General features: G+C 40.6%; 3 protein-coding genes across 3 annotated transcripts; 2 read left to right on the plus strand and 1 right to left on the minus strand.

Moving 5' to 3' along the window:
- The first annotated feature begins 2,345 nt into the window (after window positions 1-2,345).
- LOC103703728 (basic helix-loop-helix protein 79-like) lies at window positions 2,346-5,396 on the plus strand. The gene is made up of 7 exons (XM_008786676.5): window positions 2,346-2,774; window positions 3,206-3,415; window positions 3,514-3,648; window positions 3,778-3,849; window positions 4,428-4,637; window positions 4,751-4,853; window positions 5,145-5,396. The coding sequence occupies exons 1-7, from the start codon at window positions 2,481-2,483 to the stop codon at window positions 5,180-5,182; spliced, it is 1,062 nt and encodes a 353-aa protein (XP_008784898.4). The 5' UTR covers window positions 2,346-2,480; the 3' UTR covers window positions 5,183-5,396.
- Window positions 5,397-8,376: 2,980 nt separating this feature from the next.
- Window positions 8,377-12,919, plus strand: NFD5 (pentatricopeptide (PPR) repeat-containing protein). Its single transcript, XM_008786677.6, has 2 exons — window positions 8,377-9,632; window positions 11,575-12,919. Exons 1-2 carry the CDS (start codon window positions 8,577-8,579, stop codon window positions 12,634-12,636), a joined length of 2,118 nt encoding a protein of 705 aa, XP_008784899.4. The 5' UTR covers window positions 8,377-8,576; the 3' UTR covers window positions 12,637-12,919.
- Window positions 12,920-13,067: 148 nt separating this feature from the next.
- RD2 (Adenine nucleotide alpha hydrolases-like superfamily protein) lies at window positions 13,068-14,262 on the minus strand. Its single transcript, XM_008786678.6, has 5 exons — window positions 13,891-14,262; window positions 13,703-13,782; window positions 13,473-13,591; window positions 13,323-13,399; window positions 13,068-13,224 (listed from the first exon to the last, which is right to left on the minus strand). Exons 1-5 carry the CDS (start codon window positions 14,123-14,125, stop codon window positions 13,199-13,201), a joined length of 537 nt encoding a protein of 178 aa, XP_008784900.1. The 5' UTR covers window positions 14,126-14,262; the 3' UTR covers window positions 13,068-13,198.
- Between the last annotated feature and the right edge of the window lie 1,220 nt (window positions 14,263-15,482).

The raw sequence follows: 15,482 nt of genomic DNA on the forward strand, positions 1-15,482 counted from the left end.
GCTTGTAAAAAGACATTGGCCATGGTTCGAGGTTGCAAACTTCATGTTACACTGATTCAGCCAAAGTTAACAGCATGATAGTGCTACCTGAGTCATCTTGCCACTAGGAAGTGCATCCATATCCTACGAATGACATCTTGCATCCAAAATAAGGTCTCAAGGACTTAATGTATCTCATCAACCAAATGTACCTTAAAGTTGACTTGGTCTTCAAAGATTTCTCAAACTAGCCATCCCTTACCCGAAAGATAAGTATAAGAAGTTTGCCGAGGTATAAAGTCATCACATGAGAACATGATGTATACGTACCTTAAATTGACTCGGTCCTCAAATCTCATGGCTACCATCCCTGATCAATTACCATGGATAGAGTTATAGAAAGCAAGAAGAATAAGAAACATTTCTTGGTACAGTCCAAGGGACAGGAAGAGCCGAACAACGTATCGCCCAAATATATGGTCCTTCACAAGCATTGTGTAAGAGGAAAAAAAAAAGCTAGGAGAGAGATCGATAAGCGATAGATTCTCTTTCCTCGGATTGCGTGCTATCTTCCCTTCGCCAAGAAGCTAGGAGAGAGATCCATAAATTCCAACAATTCGGACCAGAAAATGATAAGATGAGAAAGAGAGAGAGAGAGAGAGAGAGAGAGAGTAATAAATGAAGGAAGATATGGAAAGGCTCGCATGGATGTAGCTGGGCAGATAAACAGGATCCACTTTTGATCGAATCTCACTACCTTGTCAAAGGCTATGCATGAAGCAATAGAGCCAGATGCTAGCTCCTTTTCGTGTATGTCAAGTATAAATTATCGCCACCATGGGAGACAACCATGTATGGGACGTCACGACCTTGCATGGGAAGCTACATGTGAAACAAAAGCAGGCCAGTGGTGACCGAGGGGCTGTCGAATGGAAGACTCGTGTAATGGAGATGGCACCCAACTCTTCTTTGAAGATATCCTAAACTGGACTCTGAATTGTAATACCCTCGTTGTTGTATGTGAGAGAGAGGGTTGTAATTCTGGATCTCTTCCAAACATAAGCCTTGAGAAAAAGGAGAGCCAACCAACTGTACTATGATAAATATTGTTTTCTCATCAAGTAGATAGCAAAGTAAATGCATGCTTAAAATTTCCTTGTAATTCATTTGGAGCAAAGTTTTTTCCTTGCTTCCCATACTCTCAATTCCCAATATCTCAATCTCCCAATGTGTATCCAAGCACACACACACCCCAACTTGGTTCGTGCTACTTTGGTGCAATCAAGTTGTCCTTCATTATAAAGTTTATGAGAAGTTTTCATATTTAAAATAGACTTCTCACTTTTTAATAAAATATTTGCAAAAAAGGGATATATACATGCGTATATGATAAAGAATTGGATAGAGAAACAAGTATGAGATGTTGAATTGGAAGGACGAGAAAGGATAACCATGCAAGAAAAGAGGGGCATGGTGGATGTTGCCTTCATCCCACCAGATTTTTTTTCCTGCCAAAAATACAAAATCTATCTTCCCTTTTCTCCTATCTTCGCCCCGTGGATAGTCATGTAAATGTTGACATATCCTAACTATGATATTTTCGTCATGTTATTGAGAAGCATTGAAACAAAGAAAATTTAATTTCTCATTCCCTCTATAATATATTAATTGTAGTCTATGCATGATGAAGTATTTTAGGTACCAAAAAATTTATATTGTTGCATGTTAAAAATAAAAATTATGAACAAGTTGAGTACTTTGCTATGTTGTTGTACTTAATAAATCTTGGTTTTTGGACTTTGCAATGGTTCCTTAACGTTCGTAATAATGCTCCAAAGAATGATGTTCATAATTTTCTCAAATTAACAAAAAAATATGTAAAGAATTTTCTGCAAAAGTTCTTTTTACTGTTTTTAAGTTTTTTTTATAATAAAGTTTCACGATGAAAGCCATCCAATGCTCCTTAAAACTTTCCCCTTTTTTTCCCCAATTCAATATATTTTCGACTTGAATTTTTCGTGGTCCCCACTTTTCTTAGTTCCACGTCAGTACGACACGTCGCAAGAGGATAGGCCTCCTAATGCCAGGTTTGACGAGAATGCAAGCGTCCGCCACGTCAGCCAAAGTAGGTTGTGCGGTGACCTGCGGTAACTGTACCTCTGTCTCTGGTTAGGATCTCCTAGACACGCCCACGTGTCGGTCATGTCACGGTGGACCCCGATTATGGATGCCGGATAGGAGGCTCTCTGATCTATGCTCCCCGGATCCAGCCTGTCACCCTCCCATCTCCTTCATGCTCATCCTCCCTGTGATCCGATCCCTCCTCCTCTATGCATATATATTTCTCTTCTCTCCACGAAACCTCTCCAAGAAAATAGAAAGAGAGTAGCAATAGAGTCAGGGAACTAGCTCCATTCCTTCTTCCGTGGCCTACGTATATGTATTTGGGAAGAAGATTAAGGATTCAATAATTATTTTTTATTCAATTCACTGGCTCCAAGATGGTGCAATGGCTCGAAGCTCCTCCTTCCGATTTCACTCCATGTCTCCATGGGCAGCAGCAGCATCTTCCCAACTCAATGCAATCGCTCAACGACGCTGATGATCACGAAACAAGCAGCAATCTCAGTCGCATTCATGACCAAATTGGCAGTCATGGCAATGGGTCGCCAAATCCTGCTGCCACTAAATATTTAACTATTGGTGCTGCCACCATTGGGGAGGTGGAAACAAGCATCAAGGAACAGAGCAACTATTCGAGGAAGAGAAAGGTCGAGAATATCTCTAACCAAAAGGTAACCTTGAGTATTCCTCTCCCTCTAATTCTTTTTGTTTTTGAAGATCTTGCAGAATGTTTCAAACTCAAGAATAATAAGACAGTATTTTTCTATATCTTAGACATGAAATAATGATGAAATAATTATGATATAATGATATTGTAATTTAAATCATGAAGGTATTGCCAACTTCAAAATATTTCTCAACTCTCTGCACGATTATATCTACTTATTTTGTCAAAGTTCTTATTAATTGTTTTTTTGACAGCTCAACGTTCTAGTGTTTTATTAATAATTCAAAATAAAACTTTCTAACATGAACTTGCAAACCGACTACGTTAAAGTTCCAAAGGAATCCTTCTCTGAGAATTAAAGAAAACTCAAAAACAAGATTTGCTGGCAAGCATAAATGCAAATCAAAGCGTAAAACTCATCTCCCTGGCGAACAGGTGGGGTGCGGCAGCCCCGCAGAGGATGGCATGAAAGATAAGCGAGTGAAAGAAGACATAGGAGGAGGACGAGGAGCAGCACAAGCCGGCAACAAAAAGGAAGCCTCGGGAGACGCCTCCAAGGAGAACGCAGAGCCACCAAAGACCGACTACATCCACGTTAGAGCGCGTCGAGGCCAGGCCACAGATAGCCATAGCTTGGCGGAGAGGGTAAGCGCATGCTTCTCATTTCCAGCCTTCATTCCTCCCTGCTCTGCTCTTGTCCGTATCTCTCTGTTTCCAAACTGATGACTCATTTTGTGGTGCAGGTGAGGAGGGAGAGGATCAGTGAGAGGATGAAGTATTTGCAGGAGTTGGTGCCCGGGTGCAGCAACATCACAGGGAAAGCCGGCATACTTGATCAGATCATAAACTATGTTCGATCTCTCCAAAGGCAAGTCGAGGTAGTTGTCAAACTTCCTCTGTTCTCCATAGGCCCATTTCTTTTTAATAAGACATGGAGGTTCGAAAAGGTTTTGATTTTTTTTTTAAAAAAAATCCCGCTTATTATGTCGTCTCTGGTTTTGTAACAGTTCTTGTCCATGAAGCTCACTGCTCTGAACCCGAGGCTGGACTTTAACATTGATAATTTCTTCAACACAGAGGTGAATTTTACATCATTTTTTTTAGCAGTAAAATTTTGATCTCAAAACTGTAGCATTTCTTCCTCCTTCTTTAAGATGAAAGAGAGAGGAAAATAGTCTTTGATAGAAAGAGAACTTACCATTTGATGGTCTCAATTGATGCTATATGGGAAAAAAAGAGAAAAAATTGTTGGCTTAGCCCTTAGTGTGGTCATTGTTAGCGAGGGGCTCTGAGAAAAAGCTAATGCACTCGCATTTGGAGCACCCAAAATGTACAACCTTCTACCACCGAATCTTTCTTTGCATGGATCATCATAAAAAGAAAAAAAGAATCTTACTTGGATAGTACCATCATCTCTTGCTGCTTGGTAAAAGGAAGTGGCACCAGTCGTTGTCTATTTCAAAAAAAAAAAAAAAAAAAAAACAAAAAAAAAACTGTACCCTTCTTAGTTTGATCGTCAGATAAGTTGTTGCAAGAGATGGTTTTAAAATTCAGCATTTATTTGGTTGCCGAACTCTATTTGCCGTGTCATATTAGCTAAAATTATTAGATTCTTTATGGTTATTTATTAATCTGAAATCTTTTTGATATTGTATAGATAAACCTAGCTTGCAATTCTGGAGTCATGCCAATGATTGATATGCCATTTGAGCAATTGGACCCCTCTTATATTCAGTTCAACTGCTTGCATCCAACAGCTGCTTGTTGTGGACTTGACATGGCTGTGGGTTCCTCAGATACAGTTCCCCATAGAACCATGAGCTTGCCTGCATCAGATCCTGAGACAATCTTGGATTCGAGTCTCAGTGTAATTACTTCAGTACTTCTAAAACCACGTTCATGAAATTTATTAAGATGAGAGAATGGTGTAAGACTAGTGGTGGCCACCAACCCTCGGTAACATTTTAAGGACATTTTCAGGTCCATGGATGTTCTCCTTCTTGGAACACTGGCTTGCAGAACCTCTATGGTGTGGAATTCCATCAAGGAAGGGGACCTGCCTTTCCCTTTCAATCATTGCAAGGTAAAGATACGACTATCCTATTTGAAGGACATGGAATTAAATATGTAGCAAAGGGCAGCATTAGATAATTCAAAGCTCAACTTCATTCTCTTCCTCACCATAGATGTTTTCCACCAAGGGAACCCATCTCTATGCATGGTCATAGGATGGTTGATCATTTTCATATGAGACCATACTTTACAAAATTAATTGTTTAATAATAGGTCAAGATAATATCATGCTAGCAGAATTCAGAACTATTCAAAATGACATTAATTTTTCTTGATTTTTTTCTTCTTCTTTTTTTTGCAGGCGATATCTTACCTCACAATCTCGAAATGGAGATGTAAGCATATATTAAAACTTATTGGAGGTTAAATATCCAATTCGAAGATCGAAGATTTTTTACTAAGTACATATGTATCATCCACCTCCAAAAAGAAAGTAGGTATACATTGAGATGCCGTGGCAGTAAAAAGAACAATGTGTACCATATTTACAGTACATGGTGTTACAAATATGGCTAATTGATCTAATCAAGCATGAAACAACTTTGAGTTTTCATTGGAATGAACTCTTGAAGTGATGTTAATGTTCTCCCATTATTTTCATATTGAAGGACTGAAAAAAAAATCATAAATTCTATCCACGATCTATAACAAGCTGTTTAAAATAATATAAACTTTCAAAAATCAAAATTTGCAGCTTGTCTTGGTTTATGCCTTCAAAGAAGACAATATCAAGGTATAAAGGAGATGGAAGTACCCTAGTGTTTTCCATTTTGCAATCTCCTGAAACCCAATTTCCTATGCAAAAATTCTGTTCCTTTCAAGAATATGATTTTTTAATAATATTATTTAAAATGATCATATAGACAAAAATTACTCGATAACATGCATTTACCAATTTATTACTACTTGATTCGATGAAGTCTTGACAAGCATGAACATCAGTCAATTTGCAAACTTTTTTTTTTTGGAATAAAACTGTTATCGTAACTTTGAAGACATAGCTGCCACAGATGCCCGACCTTTCATTTTAAATTTTTTAGGTGGACCATTATATCTAGATATTGTTCCAATATCCTGAATTGGCCCCAAATATCTTGCCTAGCTTTCAACTGCACCTTCAAGCCACCTTCCCCATGGGTTTATGTGGTTTGGTTTTATCTTCCATTCCTTTTTCTTGTTTAAAAGTGGGTTCCTAGTCCATGCGTATTAATGGTCACAAAGATCCTCCTTACTTCCTGAGATAGCAAAGTGTTCTGCCTTTTCTTAGGCCCATTTAGACGCCGAAAGAAGTTAAGGACTACCATCTTCTCTTAGACATTTTTTGTTGGATCAGATCCACTAGCTCAACAGTTGACACCAGTTTAGCGGTGAATCAGTCCAACCATGGAGCAATATGCGCAAACATGAAGAAAAAAAGAAAGAAGAAGGAAAAACAAAGTAACTAAGGCATGTTTGCACTGTTGCTCCATGGTTGGATTGATTCACCGCTGAGTGGATTTGGTTCAACTAATAATTTTTCATTCTTTTCTGTTATTTCAATAGGAGAGATGAAGGTCTGCTTTTCTTACTCTATTTTGGATGGGAATGCTCGTAATCTTCCAAGACAAATAGGAGATATTTGTGCACAACAAGTCGAGAAATGCCGCATTACGTTTGTGAGTCATTATTTTGAATCTCGCTAGCAATGGCTTCAATCAGAAAAAAATGGACTACTGCAGCTAAGGGTTCATACCTGTTTACATTTTTGAATGGTATTTTTGCGCACAGAGGCATGAATTGCAATGCACTTCTAGTGCTAATAGAAGGAAGCATGTTGTCATGATTTAAATGTAGAGACAAAAAATTTGAGAATCCATGACTGCACGATATTTTGTTGTTTGATAAAGTGGACGACCATTAGATGACGTGTGGGCGATGACTAGATAAGCCATTAAAAGGTGGAGAGTCCACTTAATATCATATCCATTCAACATACGATATCATATTTTTGAATGAAACTGATTAGCTTTTAAACATAGCATTGTCTGAAAAAAACTATAGCAGCACACAAATAACAAAATGTAAATGCCAATCTCAAAAAAATAAATGCATTATTTGGATCTGCGATATCAATTATTATGTTGAGCTAATTAAATTGGGTCAAAAAAATCTATTCAACCTTTCATGTCCACCGCGTATGTGTCATCGTCGAGGGTTAGAATCAACTTATACCCAGTGTAATTCTTACATTATATTCTTTTATAAATTAGATGATGGAGGTCCTACATCAATGATTCAAGCTATTAATTATGATTTGCTACATCTGATATGCTCGCATACAAAAACTCATGTGATCTAAAGACCTCTAGCCTAAGCATTAAGTAATCCATTGTTCCATATTATTTAAATTGTTCAATTTTTGATCAGTCGATAGACAATATAGGAGTCTTCTATTCATATGGTTTCTGATGTAGTGAATAGTTTAGAGGTAACATATTATATCCAATCGCTCGGATTATCAATATGGAACCTTATCATGCAATTCTAAACATATGTAGGTATATAAATGTTACCCTAGGTATAATGCGTACCTTACCCTATTGTTGATGTTGCTGTTGTTGTTATAAATCTTTAATCAAGAAGCATGGTAGTAAATTTGCATGCTAAAGATTTAGGATTTAAATGAAACAAGCAATCTTGAGAGAAAAGCTCAACTTTAGCATTTATGCATGTGTTTTTTTTTAAAAAATATATATATATTAAATTTAGTTTGTATTTGCATGTCTTGTTGTTTAGGATAAGCAAAGCCGGTCAATTTAATCCAACAAAATTTTTATACCAGGACTGAACTGAGGTTATGTGGGCTTACAAGAGGTCAAGGGATGTGCCTGAAAAATGATAAGTTTTTGGGATAAAATTCTAATTGGCCAAGCTCTACCGATCTTTGATGGACCCATTACCTCTCCTGCCAAAGGGACTAATGAAGTCCTAGCCAGTTCCGCAGCCATGATTGATGTAAATTTATCCTCGTGATAGGCTAGATGATCATGTGCTTACAGAAAACTCATTGCCATTTTGCTTGACATGCGCATATGCTGCTTTTTAATTAATTATTAATTGATAAATACATAACAATGCTACTAATATTTTTTTTTTCTAAAGTGAATGATTTATACAGTTCGAGTGCGGATATATGTAATAAATAGGCAACTCCCTTTTTCTAACCCATAAGATACTTTCAGAATGACTGACCATATATGAAGCTATACAGTCTGCGGCTCCGTTTGCCTTTCTGAATACATGTTTAGCTTAAAAAATCACACCTTAAGTTATCATTCTTGTAATTATCTACTAAATTTTGTGTTAAATCTGAATTTAGTATTCAATGCATCAAAATATAAAATGCTTTCAGTTTCTGTTAGGTGACTGAAAATACTTCAAGTCCGTTTTATCAAAAAAAAAAAGAAAAAAAGAAAAGGGAAAAAAAATTCAAGTCTACAAATCTCAAGAGAATGTTTTGGTTATATAAATAATTAATCTCTCCAATATTGCAGTGCAAAGGAATCCAATGGGCTTGCGGGTTTTTGGGTGCGGATCTTTCAGGATCCGACCCGAACCCGACGCGTTGCCATTCCTCCTTTCTTCGTTCCCGATCGCCAGCCGCTTCTTTCTCCTCCCGCTTCCTCCTCTCGATAATTAGGGTTAGGGTTTAAGGTTCTAGGGTTAGCGTTAGGGTTTTGGGTTTCTCTCCACCATGAGAGCTCTCCTCGTCTCTCACCTCCGACGAAACCCTCGCCTCCTCCTCGTTCGATTCCCCTCCCTCTCCCCTCCCCCGTCCTCTCCTCCTCTCACTCCTCCCCCGATTCGATCCCTCCATGGCCTTCCTTCGCCACCCCAATCCGATTCCTTCTCCTCTCCCCCCTCTCGGATCCTCCAATCGACCACCCCAGTTGCTTCCGAACTGGAGGAGGAGGACGCTGCCATGAACGAGTTCCTCTCTCGATTCGTCTGGGCGATCCGCGGCAAGCTCGTCGAGGCCTATCCGACCCTCGCCAAAGAAACTCTAGACGCCATGCTGCTCGTCATCTGTCAGAAAGTCGTCGCCGAGATGGAGAAGGCCGGTGACGGCGCCGCCGCTGCCGACTCGCCGATCGACCTCAGCGAGGATTTGTGGAAGACCATATGGGAGGTGAGCAACTCGGTCCACGAGGCCATTAGGAGGGACCGGATGAGGGAGGAGCTCAAGAAGTATCTTCATTCCGATGAGGTCAAGGATATGTGCCACTTCGCCGCGGAGATCGGCATCCGGGGACCCATGCTTCGGGAGCTCCGCTTCAAGTGGGCGCGCGAGAAATTGGAGGAGGTCGAGTTCTACCGGAGCTTGGATCAGATGAGGGAGCAAGCCAAGAAACAAGAAGAGGAAGAAGAAGCATCGAGTTCGGGCTCTGGGGTTGATCCGGAAAGTAGCCGGGTAGAAGCAGAGAAGGGTGGGAGGACAAAGGTGTTAGCTTTACCCCTGAGAAAGGGGAAGATCAAGTACAAGATCTATGGGTTGGATTTGTCCGATCCGAAGTGGGCAGAGGTGGCCGAGAGGGTGGAGGAGGCTGAGAAGCACATTGTGCCTGAGGAGCCGCAGCCTGTTGAGGGAAAATGTAAGAAGGTTGAGGAGAAGCTCCTTGCCTTGAAAGCAAAGAGGGATGACCCCACGCCAGTACTGGCTGAATGGGCGGAACTCCTCCAGCCAAAGAAGGTCGATTGGCTTGCCTTGCTTGATAGGATCAAAGAACGCAATGTGGATTTGTACTTTAAGGTCGGTTCTACCAATTTTTTTCCCTTCGGATTTTTATCTCTGAAAGTTAGTTAATTGTATATTAGAAACCTATCATTCTTCTATATTTGAGATAAGTTCTGCTATTGGGCATTCGTCTGCTGATGATTTACATTTTTTAGTCAATGTTATTAATATCTAGTAAATCCACAAATCACCCATCAAAGTTATCGGATTGTAGACTGTCACCATGATCACTCTGAGACATAAACCCTTTCGAATCAACTACACAAATCATGAGGTTCCATCATGTATAGGATATCGAATTATTTAGTCTGCTTGTACACGTTCAAATTTCAGAAATACTTTGATCCAAATGTAGCTTGACAAGTAGTAATTCAAACTTTTATGTTTAATATTCTGTGATTTGATGAATTTCTTGAGATGATTGGGACATTTGGATGACTGTAAGATTGCATCACGTTCGAATAGTTCATTCTATAATCCATTTGATTTTTAGGTTTTGGTGGCTTATACTTAGAAATCAATGATAAGTTCAGTGAGGATTTGTTTTTGAAACAGAAATCGTGTGGGTGACATGCAAAAGACAAAAAGAAGCATCACCAACTCCTTTGAATCATGTATCAATGCATCATATCTGTGGGTAACCAAATCAAAATACTCGGCTAGGATTTAAGGTCAAACTAGTTAGGAACTCAAACATGAGAGAAATGTCATACATGGAATTTGTCAAAACCTCTGTGATAATCGTTGCTTTGTGAATTCAGGCTTTACGACAAAGCTAAAGATTCCATCCGTGCGTTAAACTTGTTTGTGGATATCATGGAGGTGAACTTTTGTTCAAAGCTGCGGAATGGATAAGAGAGGCAGAGTACGTATTGGTTGTAACAAGTGTTTACTGGTGATCCTCACATCACCATATTCTCATTTGAAAGAATGGAAGATGTGAATTGGGCTTCCAAAAAAGGTGTTACTGTATCATGGATAAGTTTATTAATCTTTATCTCATTGGCAAGAAGGTTTTCTGGATTGTAGAATTGGATCTGCCCCAACTTAGTCTTGGTTGGCATTTGCGAGTCTCCTTTATGAATCTTTGGTATATATCTTTATAGGCTTGTATCTAGTTATAGCCCTTCTAGTCAAGACTGAATAATGTATCGGCGAGATTTGTGGTTGGGAAATTAGCTCTATGCTTGAGACAGATATATAGCAGGGGTTATACTTCGGTAGCCATATGGGGCTGTGGATATATCAAATCGTAGTAGTAGATGTTTGAAGGGTGGAGTAACAAATTTTTAAAGCCACGGGTATCATATGCTAGTGCTAGATGGGGCTATGGAGTAGCACCAGCATAGGAAAAAAATTAGGGACAGCTGTCATTGGTGTTGTAGTCATGTGCAGAATGGGTCTGAAACATCTCACAGGAAGGAGGATGCCTTTCAAATTGAGACACAACAGGCGACAAGGAGGCCACTGGAGACTTAGATGAAGTTGGATGATGAACTGATGCAAATAGATTGCATAAATTTTCTTGTTTGTGTTTACAGTTTGATTTGAAGGTTTAATATGTGAAAACATTAATTAGTTAGTACAAAGAAGGCAGAACCCTTATGTTGTTGCATTTGTATGCTATATTGTTAGGCTTAGCATATCTTGACTGGCCACTGAATATGGAACATATTTCCAAATTTTCGTTTGACGGGAACAGAGAGCATGGTGCCCTCAGTTTTGTTTGTTTAATGAAACTGTTAAATTCAATGACCTAATCATCTTTTTGCTGCTTGTAGAATAAAAGAGGACAGAGAAAAAAAACCTGATTGTGGATTTATGTCATGTTAACTCTGATCTTTCTTGTCTTCAAACATCATTTACGTCTGCATGATCATTTCCCAACCTGTCAATCCGATGGCATTTGTTTGATTTAGATTATTCTGTGTGATGCTTGTCTTACTGTAATTTGCAGGTTGCTGAACACCTCTTGACTGAGGAGTCTTTTGACGCAAACATCCGTGATTACTCGAAACTAATCGATGCCCATGCTAAGGCAGACCGCATAGAAGATGCTGAGAAGATTCTGCAGAAAATGACTGAAAGGGGTATCAAGCCTGATGTTCTCACATCCATCATCTTAGTTCATATGTACAGCAGGGCAGGCAACCTTGATCGTGCAAAGGAGGCATTCGAAAGCTTAAGGAAAGAGGGTTTTCAACCAGATTTGAAGGTTTACAGTTCAATGATCACAGCTTATGTGAAGGCCGGCATTCCAAAGCAAGGCGAGGCACTGGTAAGAGAAATGGAGTCGAGAGATATCAAACCCACCAAGGAGATCTACATGGAGCTGCTGCAAGCATTCGGGGAGCGTGGCCAAGTTGACGGAGCGCAGAGGATAATGAACACAATGCAATTTGCTGGAATCCAACCGACTCTGGAGTCCTTTACATTGCTCATCGAGTCCTATGGCCAGGCAGGCGATCCTGATCAGGCTCGGGGCCACTTTGATCACATGATGAAAGCCGGCCACAAGCCGGATGATCGATGCACCGCCAGCATGATGGCTGCATATGTCAAGAAGAATCTCCTGGACAAAGCCTTGGACCTGCTCCTTACTCTTGAGAGGGATGGATTCCGACCAGGTATTGCAACATACGCCGTTCTGGTGGACTGGTTAGGCAGGTTGCAGCTAGTGGAAGAGGCAGAGAGGTTGCTGAACAAGATAACTCAAATGGGAGAAGCTCCCTTTGAGATCCATGTTAGCCTGTGTGACATGTATGCTAGGGCGCAGCAAGGGGAGAAGGCTCGCAAGTCTCTCAAGATTTTGGAGGCAAGGAAAAAGTTACTGAGAGCCGATCAGTTTGAGAGGATTGTAAGTGGTCTTTTGGCAGGTGGGTTTGTGGAAGATGCGAAGAGGATAAACAATGCGATGGAAGCACGGGGCTTTACCCCATCGGAGCCGACTAGGGTAGCGCTCATGGCAGCCCAATCCATCCCTCGCCAGAAATCACCAAGGAGAGGTGGTAAAGTATGAGAGGGAGTCTCTTACCTAAGTTCAGGTCTAAGCACAAAGATTTTGATAGATTTATGCTGCAAGTTTTATGTTTGCAAGCTTCTTGTGTAGCTCTTTTACAGTTGCATGTGTATCATGCCTTTCGGATGCTATCAGCGGAATGCTGAATATTTAAGTAGAAATTCTCCTCGTGCTTTACGTGCTGCAATCAACTGCTCCGGTTTGCTGTTATGTATTCTTTTGTGAACAATTTGTTGGTCCCCTAAATAAATACGGAGAAGCAGGCAGTGCTGGCTAACACAAATTATATGTCTAATTTTTCTTTGTTTGCTTTGCCTGTTTCCGCTTCATTTTTTCTGGGCAGTTTATGTTGGGAAGCTGTTCTTGAGAGAGCATTCTCGTTGCTAAAACAAAGCTTTAGTTGCATGCAAGTCGTAATAATGGCACCCAAATGAAAACGCAAACCACCAAACAAACTCTTACATGTTCATACATACGATGAAATCCAGACGCATGAATACAACACACTGGTAAAAACTAACAAAGGGGGCTGGAATAATAGCTTGCCGGATGTCATGGGCAATTAGATCACAGACTGTTCGCCAGCATCTGCCAAACAGAAACCGGAAAAAAAAAGAAGATGATCAGCGTTAACTAGAAGTGAAGATTAAATATTAGTTGGAGAAGATTTACCAATCAATGAATACCTTTGCCGGGGACGATGATGACAGGTGCTGCTTTGCAATTGTGGAAGCAATATTCGCTGACGCTGCCTTGCAGCACGCTGCAATATAGGAAATGTTAAATACGACAACAACGGTCGATCTTTGATAATATAATTAGATATTTATCATTACCTCTGGAGGATGCTGCGGCCACGGGTGCCCATGATGACGGCCGCCGGCTTCAGCTTCTCCGCCTCTCCGCATATCGCCTTCCCGGCGTGACCTTCCACGATTCTGGCCTTCGTCCTCACCTAATAAAAAATTCAAAATACCCAAATTACCCTTGCCCGCCTTCCGCTCTCTTTTCCCGGGGCCTCCTCGAAGGAAAAAGGGAAGAAAAAGGAGAATGGGGAAAACAGTACCATGGCCACCTGGAAGGCCTCGACCGCCAGCTTCTCCATCAGCTCCCGGCTTGTCTCGTACACCAGATCGTTATGCACACCTATGGATTTATAAATCATTAGAAATATTTATATATACGAGGGGAAGAAAAAGAGAATTCGGTGAGGAGAAGAGGGGGTATTCTGGTCCATTTGCGCATACTACTTACTGGAGACGGCGTGGATGAGGTGAAGGGTATCGGCGAGGCGGCAGAGGTGGACGAGGGCCCAGTCGAAGGCGTGCTTGCTGTTGGGCCCGTGGTCGACCGCGATGAGGATGTCCCTCCCCCGCCGCCGCTCGCCGGTCTCCCTCTCCAGCTCCGGTTCCGGCACCACCGGAATCAGCGATGGCAGCACCACCTCCCTCCAGCTGTACTCCTCCACCGCCTCCTCCAACGGCTCCATCGATGGATGATGATTATGAGTATTACTGCTATTAATCGAGTGGATGGAGAAGAGAGAATAGAGGAGAAGGGACGAAAGAGATGAAAAGAACAGGACAAAGCTAAAGAGGAGGACAACAACTATAACTAGGTTTGGGGATTTCGCGTACGCGCCCTCGGCTTTTTCTAGAAGGTGGATTGGGTGGATGAGCTACGAAAGCCATTCTGAGGAATCTTGGTCAAATTATTTTACAAGACGGGGAAACTAAATCGACATCCCGGATTTAGGAAAAGATGTTTCAAGAAAAAATATTAATTATCTGATAAGAAACTGTGATGAGTTAATTTTCTGATTCAAGCATTGGGCTAATTGGGCAGCTAAAATGGAGATCGGTTCCAACTAGATGACTTGCTAATTTAAGAAAGGACTATGTTGTTTATTTTTTTTAAAAAAATGATTAAATGATTTAATCATGATCTTGTCATAAATATATAGTTATCTGCCGTTATATTAGGACTTGAGAAGGGAAGACTTTATGTCCAACATGATTTGCTGCATAGACGGTTAAATCTATAACCCTATATTTATAGTGTTTGTTTTTTTTTTAGATAAAACAGATGGTTTAGGATATTGTAAAAAACAATTAGAATGCTCTAGAATGCTCTATCACAAAAGCACCACTCTCATGATCGAGACATCAAAAATCAATGACCCACCTGCTGCAATCAACTTCGAGTAGGGGCATTGGATCATGAACCAAGCTCCATCTTTATAGCCTTTGCCAATCATACAACCATTGAAACTGATTTTGAAAATATAAATCAACCAAAACGATGTAGGAGCAGAAAGCGAGTCCCACCAGCGCATGCTAGGGCTTTAATAATTGAAACGTGCATGTGCTATCACACACGGAAATTTTTGATATCCAACTAAAATGGTCGATTTGTAGTACCGAATTTTGCATAATATTGGGAAGAGTGGAACTTCGTGCATCGACCCAAATAAAAATAAATGCATGTATTCCTTCAAGGATAAGATCGCATTAAGTTCGAAAATATATATTTTTAATGAAAAGGATAGTATATCTTTTCTATAAATGTAAATAGGAATTTGTTTTATCTGCACCCTAAACCCAAGGCCACGCGGCAGGGTATCAACCTCCGTACGACAAAGTGAAAGCGAGCTGGTCACCGTTGATTTGGCGCGGCTGCGACCTGTCGGTGCGGAAAAGTCATAGCGTGTCGGAATGGAACTCGTGGTTGCAAGTTTCCTGCAAGGCGGACAGCACCCTGCCACGTAATGCTCCCACCATATCTGACTCGAATCTAGTATACGTGTCAGGATGCTAGACCCTAGCACGCCTGTGTATGTTGGCTGA

The sequence above is a fragment of the Phoenix dactylifera genome, chromosome 7 (genome assembly GCF_051530095.1).
Source record: "Phoenix dactylifera cultivar Ajwa chromosome 7, Ajwa_hap1_PhDact_Kaust_v1.1, whole genome shotgun sequence".
NCBI lineage: Eukaryota > Viridiplantae > Streptophyta > Magnoliopsida > Arecales > Arecaceae > Phoenix > Phoenix dactylifera.

Bases quoted from the DNA above. Each gene is read 5' to 3' on its own strand.
- LOC103703728 (XM_008786676.5), top strand. From the start codon at position 2,481: ATGGTGCAATGGCTCGAAGCTCCTCCTTCCGATTTCACTCCATGTCTC. The intron at 3,649-3,777 runs GTAGTTGTCAAA...GTTTTGTAACAG, and splicing joins CTCTCCAAAGGCAAGTCGAG to TTCTTGTCCATGAAGCTCAC. The intron at 3,850-4,427 runs GTGAATTTTACA...GATATTGTATAG, and splicing joins ATAATTTCTTCAACACAGAG to ATAAACCTAGCTTGCAATTC.
- RD2 (XM_008786678.6), bottom strand. From the start codon at position 14,125: ATGGAGCCGTTGGAGGAGGCGGTGGAGGAGTACAGCTGGAGGGAGGTG. The intron at 13,400-13,472 runs GTAATGATAAAT...CCTATATTGCAG, and splicing joins GGCCGCAGCATCCTCCAGAG to CGTGCTGCAAGGCAGCGTCA. The intron at 13,225-13,322 runs GTATTCATTGAT...TCTGTTTGGCAG, and splicing joins CATCATCGTCCCCGGCAAAG to ATGCTGGCGAACAGTCTGTG.
- NFD5 (XM_008786677.6), top strand. From the start codon at position 8,577: ATGAGAGCTCTCCTCGTCTCTCACCTCCGACGAAACCCTCGCCTCCTC. The intron at 9,633-11,574 runs GTCGGTTCTACC...TGTAATTTGCAG, and splicing joins ATGTGGATTTGTACTTTAAG to GTTGCTGAACACCTCTTGAC.